General features: G+C 43.0%; 1 protein-coding gene across 3 annotated transcripts in view; it reads left to right on the top strand.

Annotated features, from left to right (window-relative positions):
* The window catches only part of LOC138963185 (DDB1- and CUL4-associated factor 6-like), a 22,613-nt gene extending 9,183 nt beyond the window's left edge, over positions 1–13,430 (top strand). For 2 of the 3 annotated variants that reach the window (XM_070335223.1, XM_070335221.1), the window contains exons 11-18: positions 144–1,376; positions 3,369–3,707; positions 4,202–4,291; positions 4,990–5,284; positions 6,305–6,458; positions 9,878–10,034; positions 10,543–10,631; positions 11,875–13,430. In XM_070335223.1, coding sequence (XP_070191324.1) covers positions 144–1,376; positions 3,369–3,707; positions 4,202–4,291; positions 4,990–5,284; positions 6,305–6,458; positions 9,878–10,034; positions 10,543–10,631; positions 11,875–12,078 — 2,561 coding nt within the window. In that variant the 3' untranslated portion in view covers positions 12,079–13,430. The remainder of the gene's footprint in view (positions 1–143; positions 1,377–3,368; positions 3,708–4,201; positions 4,292–4,989; positions 5,285–6,304; positions 6,459–9,877; positions 10,035–10,542; positions 10,632–11,874) is intronic. The other variant, XM_070335222.1, reaches the window with a different exon arrangement.

Genomic DNA, 13,430 nt, shown 5'->3' with positions numbered 1-13,430 from the left:
TGCTAGAAAGTGCATTCACCAAAATGTTGAGAAGGTTATGGATCAATCAGATCAAATTTGCAAAGTATCATATAAAAAAAAAGTTCTGCTTCGTCAGAGTGTATGAAGGAATTTTACGAAAAAATGTCTGTTTTTTTATCCAGACGGTACACCACAAAACAACCTAATGCAGCGCATGTCCGACATGCTGACTCGCTGGCTGGACGGCAGTTTGCGACGCAGGGGAGACGAGCCTGAAGGGGTCCCTGGTCAACCGGGAGAGGGAGACAACCCACCCCAAGATCCAGGAGCAGACATGGCAGGGGCTGCAGAGTCGAGAAATCAGCAAGAAGGAGAGGACAGAACAGGGCAAGATTCTGAACAAGGAGGGGGAGGGGCTGGAGGAGTCACTATGAGTCAGCAAGACTCCAGGGCAGATAACCCTGAGGGAGGGTCAGACCAACGAGGAGAGTTGCTTCCCCCTGCGAACCCTGATGGGAGAGGCACTCTTGCAGAAGGAGATGATCCACGACGTGCTGAAGAACAACCCGAAGGATCTGCGTCTGTCCAATCGTCAGAAAAAGCTTCCGCGTGCACAGAAAAAAGTTTAGGCGCTAGCGACTCTGTCACTGCCTCTCCAAGCAAAGCTAGCAAAGCAGGGGAAGGGAGAGAGGGTGGAAACAGGGAGGGAATTGTTGGGAGTGAGAGGGAGACGGGTTTGAGTGAGGAAAAAGACAGAGAAGCCAAACTTCAAAATGAATCTCAATCATTCTGTGATACCCATGACAGTCGAACGTTTGTGTCAGAAACGTCAGACCGCAAAAACTTGGACAACATTGTTGCTGGAAATGTTGGTAGCTCAGACACTTCAGACAACTGTGATCCTGTAAATGACACAAAGGAAGCAGCTAAAGTGACAGAGTCATCTGCTAGCAAAGCAAAAGGAGAAATTTGTGAGAAAGAGAACAGCCAATCCAACCTTGCCACGTCTTCGCAAAAGCACCAGCCAGTGCCTCAAAGTCAGTCACACCCTGAGAACACAGACAGCCTACAGGACACACACTATGCAGTCAGTTCACCCACCGGAGAAACAGACTCTCATGTTCAACAGTGTACAGAAATCTCAAACAGTGGCCATACCGGTACCAGTACCAGCACAGTCACTGGAACAGATACCAGTGCTGGTATTGTTACTGAAACTGGTACCGGTACAGATATTGACACCAGTGCAAGTACAGGTGTCAACACTGGTACCAGGGGCGCTAGTGGTCAAGTGATAAGTGCCAGTAATAACCAGAGTGCTGCGGTTTCCTCCAGTCCCAGAGTTTCTAGTCAAGGGACGTCAGCACCAACCACAAGGCTGGAACCAGTCATCAGTCTTCACTACTCAGAGGAAGGTAAGTTTGCTGTTTATACAGTGGAACCCCCCTTTTAAGACCTCCAAAAACCGGATGAAACGAGGTCTTAAAAAGGAGGGAGTCTTAAAGTGTGGGGTGGGGGTTCCCACTGTACAAGGAATGAGTCTAGCAGCTTATTTCTAATTTGAAATAATTGCAGATTTGACATCTTGTGAAACTGGCTGTGCTGTTTGTTGTTTGATGTTCAGTTCTTTTCCTGGGCAAACATTTTTGACTTCACTTGATGAAGATGCAGAGAAGCATTAGCTGTATATTTATTTTTAGCTGCCTAAAATTTTTAAGTTTAGTCAAATTTACTTTATACTTTTTTTCTGCATATTTCTCACTTTCTCTGTTGCACATGTCGTATGCATTTAGAGCGCTTACCTCCCTTTGTTTCTCAGATAGATTTTTGCTGATCTCAACGTAAATCTGTTTTCTAGTTCAACCCATTTTGGTTGACATTTGCTGTGGTCCCAAGGCAGCAGTAGCTAAAAGACAATTAATACGCCACAAACATTGCAACACTACATCTTTATCTGGACATTTATTTATTGAAACTTGGCAAGACACTTGAAAAGAAGATGTGTGAATGTTTAGCTGACTCAAGTCAAAACTTGCTGCTGAGATACATAACCCCATTATGAAGTGACAGAAGCCAGAAGCTCTCCCAAATGAATTTTGAGGATGTAAGTCGCTTGTTCATTTCAATCCTTGTTATTCTCTCAGGTGCCAGGAGATTGGTTTCGGCAGCACTCTCACTTACTCTATTGCACATGTCGCACTTAGAGCGCTTACCATTGTGTCAGAATCAGCCTCAATACAACGCTTACCATTGTGTCAGAATCAGCCTCAATACAACGCTTACCATTGTGTCAGAATCAGCCTCAATACAAGCGCTTACCATTGTGTCAGAATCAGCCTCAATACAAGCGCTTACCATTGTGTCAGAATCAGCCTCAATACAAGCACTTACCATTGTGTCAGAATCAGCCTCAATACAAGCGCTTACCATTGTGTCAGAATCAGCCTCAATACAAGCGCTTACCATTGTGTCAGAATCAGCCTCAATACAACGCTTACCATTGTGTCAGAATCAGCCTCAATACAAGCGCTTACCATTGTGTCAGAATCAGCCTCAATACAAGCGCTTACCATTGTGTCAGAATCAGCCTCAATACAACGCTTACCATTGTGTCAGAATCAGCCTCAATACAAGCGCTTACCATTGTGTCAGAATCAGCCTCAATACAAGCACTTACCATTGTGTCAGAATCAGCCTCAATACAACGCTTACCATTGTGTCAGAATCAGCCTCAATACAAGCGCTTACCATTGTGTCAGAATCAGCCTCAATACAAGCACTTACCATTGTGTCAGAATCAGCCTCAATACAAGCGCTTACCATTGTGTCAGAATCAGCCTCAATACAACGCTTACCATTGTGTCAGAATCAGCCTCAATACAAGCGCTTACCATTGTGTCAGAATCAGCCTCAATACAAGCGCTTACCATTGTGTCAGAATCAGCCTCAATACAACGCTTACCATTGTGTCAGAATCAGCCTCAATACAAGCGCTTACCATTGTGTCAGAATCAGCCTCAATACAAGCGCTTACCATTGTGTCAGAATCAGCCTCAATACAACGCTTACCATTGTGTCAGAATCAGCCTCAATACAAGCGCTTACCATTGTGTCAGAATCAGCCTCAATACAAGCGCTTACCATTGTGTCAGAATCAGCCTCAATACAACGCTTACCATTGTGTCAGAATCAGCCTCAATACAAGCGCTTACCATTGTGTCAGAATCAGCCTCAATACAAGCACTTACCATTGTGTCAGAATCAGCCTCAATACAACGCTTACCATTGTGTCAGAATCAGCCTCAATACAAGCGCTTACCATTGTGTCAGAATCAGCCTCAATACAAGCGCTTACTTACCTTTGTTTCTCAAATCTCCGGAATGAGTGTAGCAACTGTCTTTTCCAGGTACCACGGCCAGCACAATCCATGTGGCCTACACCAGCTTTGACATCATGGACCCGCCCCATGGCCAAATAACGCAACCTCCCTCTTCCTCCGTCTCACACAATCAGCCTGCAGTGGCAGAGTCTGTGACCACAAACGTTCAGCCTGCAGTGGCAGAGTCTGTGACCACAAACGTTCAGCCTGCATTGGCAGAGTCTGTGACGACAAACGTTCAGCCTGCAGTGGCAGAGTCTGTGACCACAAACGTTCAGCCTGCAGTGGCAGAGTCTGTGACCACAAACGTTCAGCCTGCAAGTTTATCTGCTTCGCCCGACATTGATGGGACTCCATCTGTTAAAGGTGATGGTGGCCTTGAATTATACAGTCAGATCTGGTATCTGCTGTTTTGGGTTTTAAAAGGCTTTAAATGAGTGTCTCTTGATAGTGTTATCTCTGTTTTAAACAGCTTGTGTATATGGATGTGCAGTTTGAAGACGATATGCAGTTGCTGGAAAAAGAGATAGATCTTTTTGATCTGTTGGCTACAATGAAACATGCATTGTGAGACCCTCAGATTTGATAGTTTGCCTTCATGAGACTAAGTTTTATCTGATGTTTGTAAATTTACACACATTACCAAAAACCCTCTTTTGTGACCAGAATTTTTCTCAAATTGTTGGAGGCTTTAAAACAGATCCCAATACCCAAAATGTCAAATGCAGAATTATATTTTAGGGGACTTGGCCGGAGCAGAATCCATTCCACCTTCACTCCCCTTCCTAAAACATACTGTTTCCATTGTGGTTTGTATTTTGTCAGGTCATGTTTTTTAACATGATTGTGGTTTACACCAGGCACAGCAGAGGCTGAGACAAGACCGTCACCACAGCAGGAGCAATCACAGGAGAACACATCTTGTTCAGACAGCCACCAGCAGCAATCAGGTAGGTATAGCCATGTACATCTGTGAAAAAACAACAATTTCCTGGCCAGAAGTGACTCGTGGGTGAAAAAAACTTGTAGATTGTTTTGCATTGTGCAAAACGGCAGGGTTCATTCATGACTGAGTTGGTGAAAAGGAGTGGTTCTACTGGAGTTGCTACCCTTAGCTCGCTTGGTAAGGTGGTTTCAGTGATAACTGCCACAAGCGCATTGCAGTGCTGTCCTCAGTCCGATACATGAAGGCACAGCACGGCGCAGCAGGCCTTAAAAAGCTCAGCTATTAATTTTGACCCTGATTGGTATCTGTGTGTCCTCTATTGCTTGCACCTTGTCATGAAACGTTATACACTTTAGCAGAAGCGCTCATTTCACCTGGTATGTAGGTGAAGTGTCTTTTTTTACGGTGACTCGCAGGTTGTTAATGAACGGAGCATGAATAAGCAATTAATAACAATAAAAACTTAGTACTCATAGCTAGTTGTGGTGATTTCTTACACTGGAAATTTCATGTACCCTGGGTCCATTACCAGGAAGGTCTGTCTACCTTTAGACTTGAAAGTACTACAGTTTTAGGTTTCTATCATTGAATTATTTGTGTCCGGGTCAAAACAATGCTGACCAGAGCTGACATTTACTCATTCGATCTTTACTGTAGTTTATTTTATTTTTTATCTCTCATTGCCTTTCCTCCGTCTCACAGCAGAAAACCAACCACCAGACACCACCACCACAACCCCACCACCAAATACCACTGCACCACCAGACGAAGGCAGTCAGGAACAAGCACTCCCAACCTCTTCACCTCCCTCGACACGAAGGGGAGCAACTCCAGGCACCAGCGGAGCGGGCGACAGGCATCGACGGGTGGGTCACAGCGGCCCGCCGACAGGAGACTTCCAGCTTGTGCTGAATGAGAATGAGGAGGAAAGTGAAGACGAAGAGGAGGGGGAGAGGGAGGGGCTGCCTCCAAGAAACGTTCCCTTCTGGAGTTATGGGTAAGGTGGGAGTGTGGGAGAAGTGTGTCATGTGTTTAGAAACAGTTTTTGAGAGTGGAATTTAATTATTGTGATTGTAATGTGATTGTTAGTGGAACAAATGAAACAGATGGACTGCAAGCATTCTAAAGTAACTCCTGATTTTGAGTGAGTCTGTCACACTTGAAGGAAGTTACCGTACTTTCCGGGTTACAAGGCGCTACAGCGCATAAGGCGCACCCCCTTCTTTTTAAACAAAATTGTAATCCAGTCACTCATTGGGCGCAGGGGGCCGATAGGGCGCACCAAAATTAAAAAAGTATACCGGTAACAAACGGTCGAAGAATGAAAATAAGCCGCACATCAAAGGAAGAATACAGAGTGGAAATATGTGTGCGGGAGATCAAAGGCAGGTCCATTGTGATAGCTGGGTTGCCTTGTTTAGACACTGACCTTCTTCCCAGGGGTCAATGACCCAGTTTTTGCTATGAGAGGTGTTTCCCCTGTCATAGATCTGAGAGAGGAAACACTTCCTGCACCGGGGTCAGTGACCGAGTTTAACCTATGGGGCGGTCTCTTTGATGTCTTGAGAGGAAACTTGGCCAGGGTAGTACCTAGTAGCTGAAACATGCATTATCACAAGTTGTTTGACTGGTACTCAGGCGGTCTCTTTGATTTTTTTCGTATTTCATACACGGATTAGGCGCTTCGTTATACAAGACGCAGGGGTCAAACTCGAGGAAAAAAGTCGCGCCTTATGACCCGGAAAGTACGGTACAGTGTTTAACCCATAGTTTTTAGAACTGATATTGTAATGTTCATGACTATAGATAAAATGATACGGATTTGTAATGCTGCAGTCTTGGAGAAAAACTCTTGGTTTTTAAACTTTAATTAGTTTTGTGTTTTGTTAGTTACTGCCTTCAAACCAATACAGTATCATGACAGTTCAGTCTTTGAGCTGGAAGGAGGAGAATTTGATTGGAAAGAAGTTCTGGGCTCTGTCGGAATTAATGTTTTTACTTGATAATTTGTTTTCAGTGCCAGTTCAAACGATCAACGTCACTACGCGGCAATGTGCATGCAGTCGATGTACAGACGGCGCATGGAGGAGCGAGAGAAGCAGGCCATGGCCTCCGTCTTTCAGCCACCGCCACAGAAAATTTTCACAGGGCACCGCAACAGTCGCACCATGGTTTGTACAATGAGGTTTTCATTACTTATGGTTCCGTTTTTGGTTTTATGGTTGTCACTTTGACAGAATCTGAAAAAATCTCACAAAGGAATCAAAATGGGTACGGTCAGAGTTGTTGTATGAACACATTTTTGTATTTATTTGTTATATATCAGTATTTTCTCCAGTTCCGATGCACAAAGATATTACTTTGGTCTTTGGGGTGCGTGTCAACTAGAAATGTTCCAGCATTTAACCACTTGAAATGCCGAGACCTACTGGCTACAATTGTGTTGGGACAGAGTTTTCTCTACCAGTGTAACATAACTCCCACAACTTTTGAGTTGATTTGACTGCTTTCAGTGGCAGATTGACCCCCCGCGGGTTAGGGGGAAGAATTTACCCGATGCTCCCCAGTAAGAGGCGACTAACGAATTCTGTTTTTATATTTAGTCAAGTTTTGACTAAATATTTTAACATGGAGGGGGAATCGAAACGAGGGTCGTGGTGTATGTGCATGTGTCTGTGTGTCTGTGTGTCTGTGTGTCTGTGTGTGTGTGTAGAGCGATTCAGACTAAACTACTGGACCGATCTTTATGAAATTTGACATGAGAGTTCCTGGGTATGAAATCCCCGAACGTTTTTTTCATTTTTTTGATAAATGTCTTTGATGACGTCATATCCGGCTTTTCGTGAAAGTTGAGGCGGCACTGTCACGCCCTCATTTTTCAACCAAATTGGTTGAAATTTTGGTCAGGTAGTCTTCGACGAAGCCCGGACTTCGGTATTGCATTTCAGCTTGGTGGCTTAAAAATTAATTGATGACTTTGGTCATTAAAAATCGGAAAATTGTAAAAAAAAATAAAAATGTATAAAACGATCCAAATTTACGTTTATCTTATTCTCCATCATTTGCTGATTCCAAAAACATATAAATATGTTATATTCGGATTAAAAACAAGCTCTGAAAATTAAATATATAAAAATTATTATCAAAATTAAATTGTCCAAATCAATTTAAAAACACTTTCATCTTATTCCTTGTCGGTTCCTGATTCCAAAAACATATAGATATGATATGTTTGGATTAAAAACACGCTCAGAAAGTTAAAACAAAGAGAGGTACAGAAACGCGTGCTATCCTTAGCGCAACTACTACCCCGCTCTTCTTGTAAATTTCACTGCCTTTGCCATGAGCGGTGGACTGACGATGCTACGAGTATACGGTCTTGCTGAAAAATGGCATTGCGTTCAGTTTCATTCTGTGAGTTCGACAGCTACTTGACTAAATATTGTATTTTCACCTTACGCGACTTGTTATATTTAGTCAAGTTTTGACTAAATATTTTAACATCGAGGGGGAATCGAAACGAGGGTCGTGGTGTATGTGCGTGCGTGTGTGCGTGTGTGTGTGTGTAGAGCGATTCAGACTAAACTACTGGACCGATCTTTATGAAATTTGACATGAGAGTTCCTGGGTATGAAATCCCCGAACGTTTTTTTCATTTTTTGGATAAATGTCTTTGATGACGTCATATCCGGCTTTTCGTGAAAGTTGAGGCGGCACTGTCACGCCCTCATTTTTCAACCAAATTGGTTGAAATTTTGGTCAAGTAATCTTCGACGAAGCCCGGACTTCGGTATTGCATTTCAGCTTGATGGCTTAAAAATTAATTAATGACTTTGGTCATTAAAAATCTGAAAATTGTAAAAAAAAATAAAAATTTATAAAACGATCCAAATTTACGTTTATCTTATTCTCCATCATTTGCTGATTCCAAAAACATATAAATATGTTATATTCGGATTAAAAACAAGCTCTGAAAATTAAATATATAAAAATTATTATCAAAATTAAATTGTCGAAATCAATTTAAAAACACTTTCATCTTATTCCCTGTCGGTTCCTGATTCCAAAAATATATAGATATGATATGTTTGGATTAAAAACACGCTCAGAAAGTTAAAACGAAGAGAGGTACAGAAAAGCGTGCTATCCTTCTCAGCGCAACGAATACCCCGCTCTTCTTGTCAATTCCACGGGCACTGCCTTTGCCACGGGCGGTGGAGTGACGATGCTACGAGTATACGGTCTTGCTGCGTTGCGTTGCGTTCAGTTTCATTCTGTGAGTTCGACAGTTACTTGACTAAATATTGTATTTTCGCCTTACGCGACTTGTTTATATTTAGTCAAGTTTTGACTAAATATTTTAACATCGAGGGGGAATCGAAACGAGGGTTGTGGTGTATGTGCGTGCGTGTGTGCGTGTGTGTGTGTAGAGCGATTCAGACTAAACTACTGGACCGATCTTTATGAAATTTGACATGAGAGTTCCTGGGTATGAAATCCCCGAACGTTTTTTTCATTTTTTGGATAAATGTCTTTGATGACGTCATATCCGGCTTTTCGTGAAAGTTGAGGCGGCACTGTCACGCCCTCATTTTTCAACCAAATTGGTTGAAATTTTGGTCAAGTAATCTTCGACAAAGCCCGGACTTCGGTATTGCATTTCAGCTTGGTGGCTTAAAAATTAATTAATGACTTTGGTCATTAAAAATCTGAAAATTGTAAAAAAAACAATAAAAATTTATAAAACGATCCAAATTTACGTTTATCTTATTCCCCATCATTTGCTGATTCCAAAAACATATAAATATGTTATATTCGGATTAAAAACAAGCTCTGAAAATTAAATATATAAAAATTATTATCAAATTTTTTTTCTCGAAATCAATTTAAAAACACTTTCATCTTAATCCTTGTCGGTTCCTGATTCCAAAAATATATAGATATGATATGTTTGGATTAAAAACACGCTCAGAAAGTTAAAACGAAGAGAGGTACAGAAAAGCGTGCTATCCTTCTCAGCGCAACGAATACCCCGCTCTTCTTGTCAATTCCACGGGCACTGCCTTTGCCACGGGCGGTGGAGTGACGATGCTACGAGTATACGGTCTTGCTGCGTTGCGTTGCGTTCAGTTTCATTCTGTGAGTTCGACAGCTACTTGACTAAATATTGTATTTTCGCCTTACGCGACTTGTTCCTTTTACCCTTGTTAAGTGTTTCTTGTTTAGAATATAGTCAATGTTTGTACAGATTTTAGTCAAGCAGTATGTAAGAAATGTTAAGTCCTTTGTACTGGAAACTTGCATTCTCCCAGTAAGGTAATATATTGTACTACGTTGCAAGCCCCTGGAGCAATTTTTTGATTAGTGCTTTTGTGAACAAGAAACAATTAACAAGTGGCTCTATCCCATCCCCCCCCTTTCCCCGTCGCGATATAACCTTGAACGGTTGAAAACGACGTTAAACACCAAATAAAGAAAAGAAAGAAAGAAAAAGAAATTTAGTGGCAGATTGACTATTTTCTGCTGAAAAAGGAGATAAAGACAAATCCCTCCCTGTTGAAAAAATGGCCAATGTGTTCCTGCTCCACAGATTAAGGAGGCCAACTTTTGGGGAAACAATGTGGTGATGAGTGGATCTGACTGTGGACGAATCTTTCTGTGGGACCGCGACACGACACAGCTCATCATGCTGCTAGAGGGTGATCGTCACGTCGTCAACTGTCTGCAGCCACATCCATTTGACCCTGGTGAGATCTGTGTGTGTGTGTGGGGTGGGGAAGGTGGGTTTGGACGTGCACAGGTGTCTTCACTTTCTGTGGGATTGCAACACAATTAACACAGCTCATCATGTTTGATCCTGGTGAAATCTGTGTACATGTGTGTGTATGGGCCGGTGTGTGTGGGGGAGGGGGGAAGTGGGTTTGGATGCGGGGGGGGGGGGGGGGGGGGGGTTTCTTCACTTTCTCAGTTTCTGTGGGATTGCCACACAACACAGCTCATTATATTGCTTGAGGCCGATTGTCATGTTGTGAATTGTCTGTAGCCACATCCCTTTGATCTTGATGAGGATACTTGTGTGGGTGCATGCCCGCGTGCCTGCATGCGTACAAAATTACGTACATGTGTGTGTGTGTGTGTGTGTGTGTGTGTGTTTGTAGGTGTATATGTGTGTTTGTGTGCATGTGTGGGTGTTCAGAAAATGCTTTGCTCACTATGAAGACAGAAATCTCACTCTTGTTTTGGGCGTATTTTCAGTGTTGGCATCCAGTGGTATAGACTATGACGTCAAGATCTGGTCTCCCCTGGAGGCTGAACCATGTTTTGACAGTGAAGCTGCTGAAGAGGTAAGTGTCCTGATATTGTACAAGGTCAAGGGTGAATCTGCTTCCTTCTTCTTCTTCTTCGTTCATGGGCTTATAGACTACCACGTTCACTCATGTTTTTAGCACGAGTGGATTTTTACGTGTATGACCGTTTTTACCCCGCCATTCAGGCAGCATACGCCGATTTCGGGGAAGGCATGGTGGGTATTTTCGTGTTTCTATAACCCACCGAACTCTGACATGGATTACAGGATCTTTTCCGTGCGCACTTGGTCTTATGCTTGCGTGTACACACGAAGGGGGTTAAGTCACTAGCAGGTCTGCACATAAGTTGACCTGGGAGATCGGAAAAATCTCCACTCTTAACCCACCAGGCGGCAGCGACCGGGATTTGAACTCACGACCTCCCGATCAGGAGGCCGACGTCTTACCACCACGCCACTGCGCCCGTCAAATCTGCTTCCCAGAAATGGAAATTCTATTTTTCACAAATTTTGGAATTTGTTTTAATAATTAACACTTGTCATGTGATTAGCATATCCTAGCATATATGCGTTTCTTTTGTTGATTGATTCCCATGCACACTTGAACAGTAGGCTTTTATAGAATGCCTTCTGTTGCTTCCATTTAATTCAAGTTCTATTTCAATCTATGAATTGTCGTCTGCATCTGGGGGGCGTTGAAAGTGAGAGAAAATGTCAAGAACGAAATTTGTCTCTGTGACCTTGAACATATCAGCAGTAGAAAGTTAATGGTAAGGTCACTACCAGGCTGTGCAGGTATCAGCATGTATATCATTAACAGGGTTCGTACAGGTGCTTGAAATCCTTGAAAGTGCTTGGATTTGGAGGGGTCAATTTCAAGTCATTAAAAGTCCTTGAAAACTTGGCAAGGTCCTTCAAAGTCCTTAAAAACCCAAACGTTGCTGACCGACTACAGAGCAATCACCCGCAGTAGAGATTTGCAAGGTTTCATTACTTTGAAAATCGCACAGCAAAAGTTAAACAATAAGCTACAGTCCCTTCTATCATTGAAATCTGGGTGCGGGGAGACCAAAAGAGTGTCCCTTTCGTGCCCCTCACACTTAATCGTGATCTGGAAGCGTTACATTGCATGCCCGCTTTAAAGGAAAGAGGGTGCTTGATTTTTTTTTTTTTAAAGGTCTTGAGAGTCCTTGAAAAATCCTTGAATTTTTGGAAAAGAAATCTGTACGAACCCTGCATTAACTACAAAAGAACTCGCACAATGATGTTCTCCCTACCAGGTGATGCGACGCAATCAGATCATGCTGGAAGAGACTCGTGACACCATCACAGTGCCAGCTGCCTTCATGCTGCGAGTGCTCGCATCGCTCAACCAGATCCGAGCAGGGCGAGCAGCTGGGGCCAATGAGGCTGGTGGTGGTGGTGGAGGTGGTGGTGTTGGTGGTGGTAGGCAGCAGCACGACTCTCCTGGTGACAGTGACTGATTGTATAATGGCCTAGTGCTGCCAGAAGTGATAATTATGACCGATTTTAATGATCGTTGTTACTGTTGGTGATAATTGCAAGGAGCGTTTCTGAATAAATGATATCATGAGAAAATAATAAAAGTAGAGCTTTTCGTTGATCGTATGCAAACTGGAAATATGAACCCAAAGTTAAAATGAGAAAGATCACTTCTGCAGGATCTTTTAAGATAATTAACATTCAGGCTTTTGGTGCTACGTACATACAAGGAGATGAGTCAAAAGTGTCAAATACAAAGAAGGCGGTGATGTTAGTTGTCAGTAATTCTATGTTAATCTTTGTAATTATCACTGATAGTAAGAATCGTTGTGATTGTTGTAAGTATCACTCTTTGCGCTATTACACCAGGACCATTTAAACAGGAATAGTAAATACGACTGAGTATGTTAAAGACAAGATATTACCAGAACAATGGTTCAACGTAGACACAATCATTTGTCGTAGTAAGCGTAGACATCCGGTCTGCTCCCCGCCTAATGGCCGATGTCTTCCGTCTTCGGGGGACTACGTGGGTTTAAATTTGGAGTGGTCCTTCTCCTAGAGGAGTTTCCTTGCAGGGATAGTGAGCCTCCTCTGCCCTCGTTTTAATTTTGGAGTGATCTTCTCCTAGGACAGCTGCCTTCCAGGGTTGACGAGCCTGTCCTGCCCGGCTATTTAACCCATAGTTGGGGGTTGGTTCGTGGGCACCAGGGCGTATCCACACGCCGGTGGGCCTGCATGCCACACGTCTAGGGGCCAACCTCCTCCGAGTCCTTGTAGTTCAGCCTGGGGCCTTTCGGTACCCAGTTCACGCCTGTCGCCACGATGGAGGCACTACAAAGGGCTTGCTGTGGAGAGGTTATGTACTGGCAGGAGAGACTGACGCAAGCTGCTCTCTTTTCGCGTTGTCGAACAATGGTTCAAATTGAATGGCCTGTGTCAGATAAGAATGAGCATTTTGTTGTGGAAAAAGAAAAGAGTTGCTTGTAGAATAAGACGACCTTAGCGCTTTTGGTGAAGGCAACATGAATATTTAAGTTTCACTTTTCCAAAGTGATGAGAGGGAAAAGTGATGAGACTAACCTTGTGTTTTTAAAAGTGACCAGCGATTCGCTTTTGATGGTGATTGAAGGTGAGCCTGAACTGGAAACTTTTTGCGTATGTTATTTGATCTTCTTGTTGTATAGCATAGCATGAAGTTAAACCGATCTTCTTGTTGTATAGCATAGCATGAAGTTAAACCGATCTTATTGTTGTATAGCATAGCATGAAGTTAAACCGATCTTATTGTTGTTGACAGTGATGTCAAATTTGTTGGGGTTAAAAGGTAAGT

Source organism: Littorina saxatilis, linkage group LG3, assembly GCF_037325665.1.
Source record: "Littorina saxatilis isolate snail1 linkage group LG3, US_GU_Lsax_2.0, whole genome shotgun sequence".
NCBI classification, from domain to species: domain Eukaryota; kingdom Metazoa; phylum Mollusca; class Gastropoda; order Littorinimorpha; family Littorinidae; genus Littorina; species Littorina saxatilis.
The sequence above is the reverse complement of the archived record's forward strand: the minus strand, read 5'-3'. Positions and strand labels throughout refer to the sequence as shown.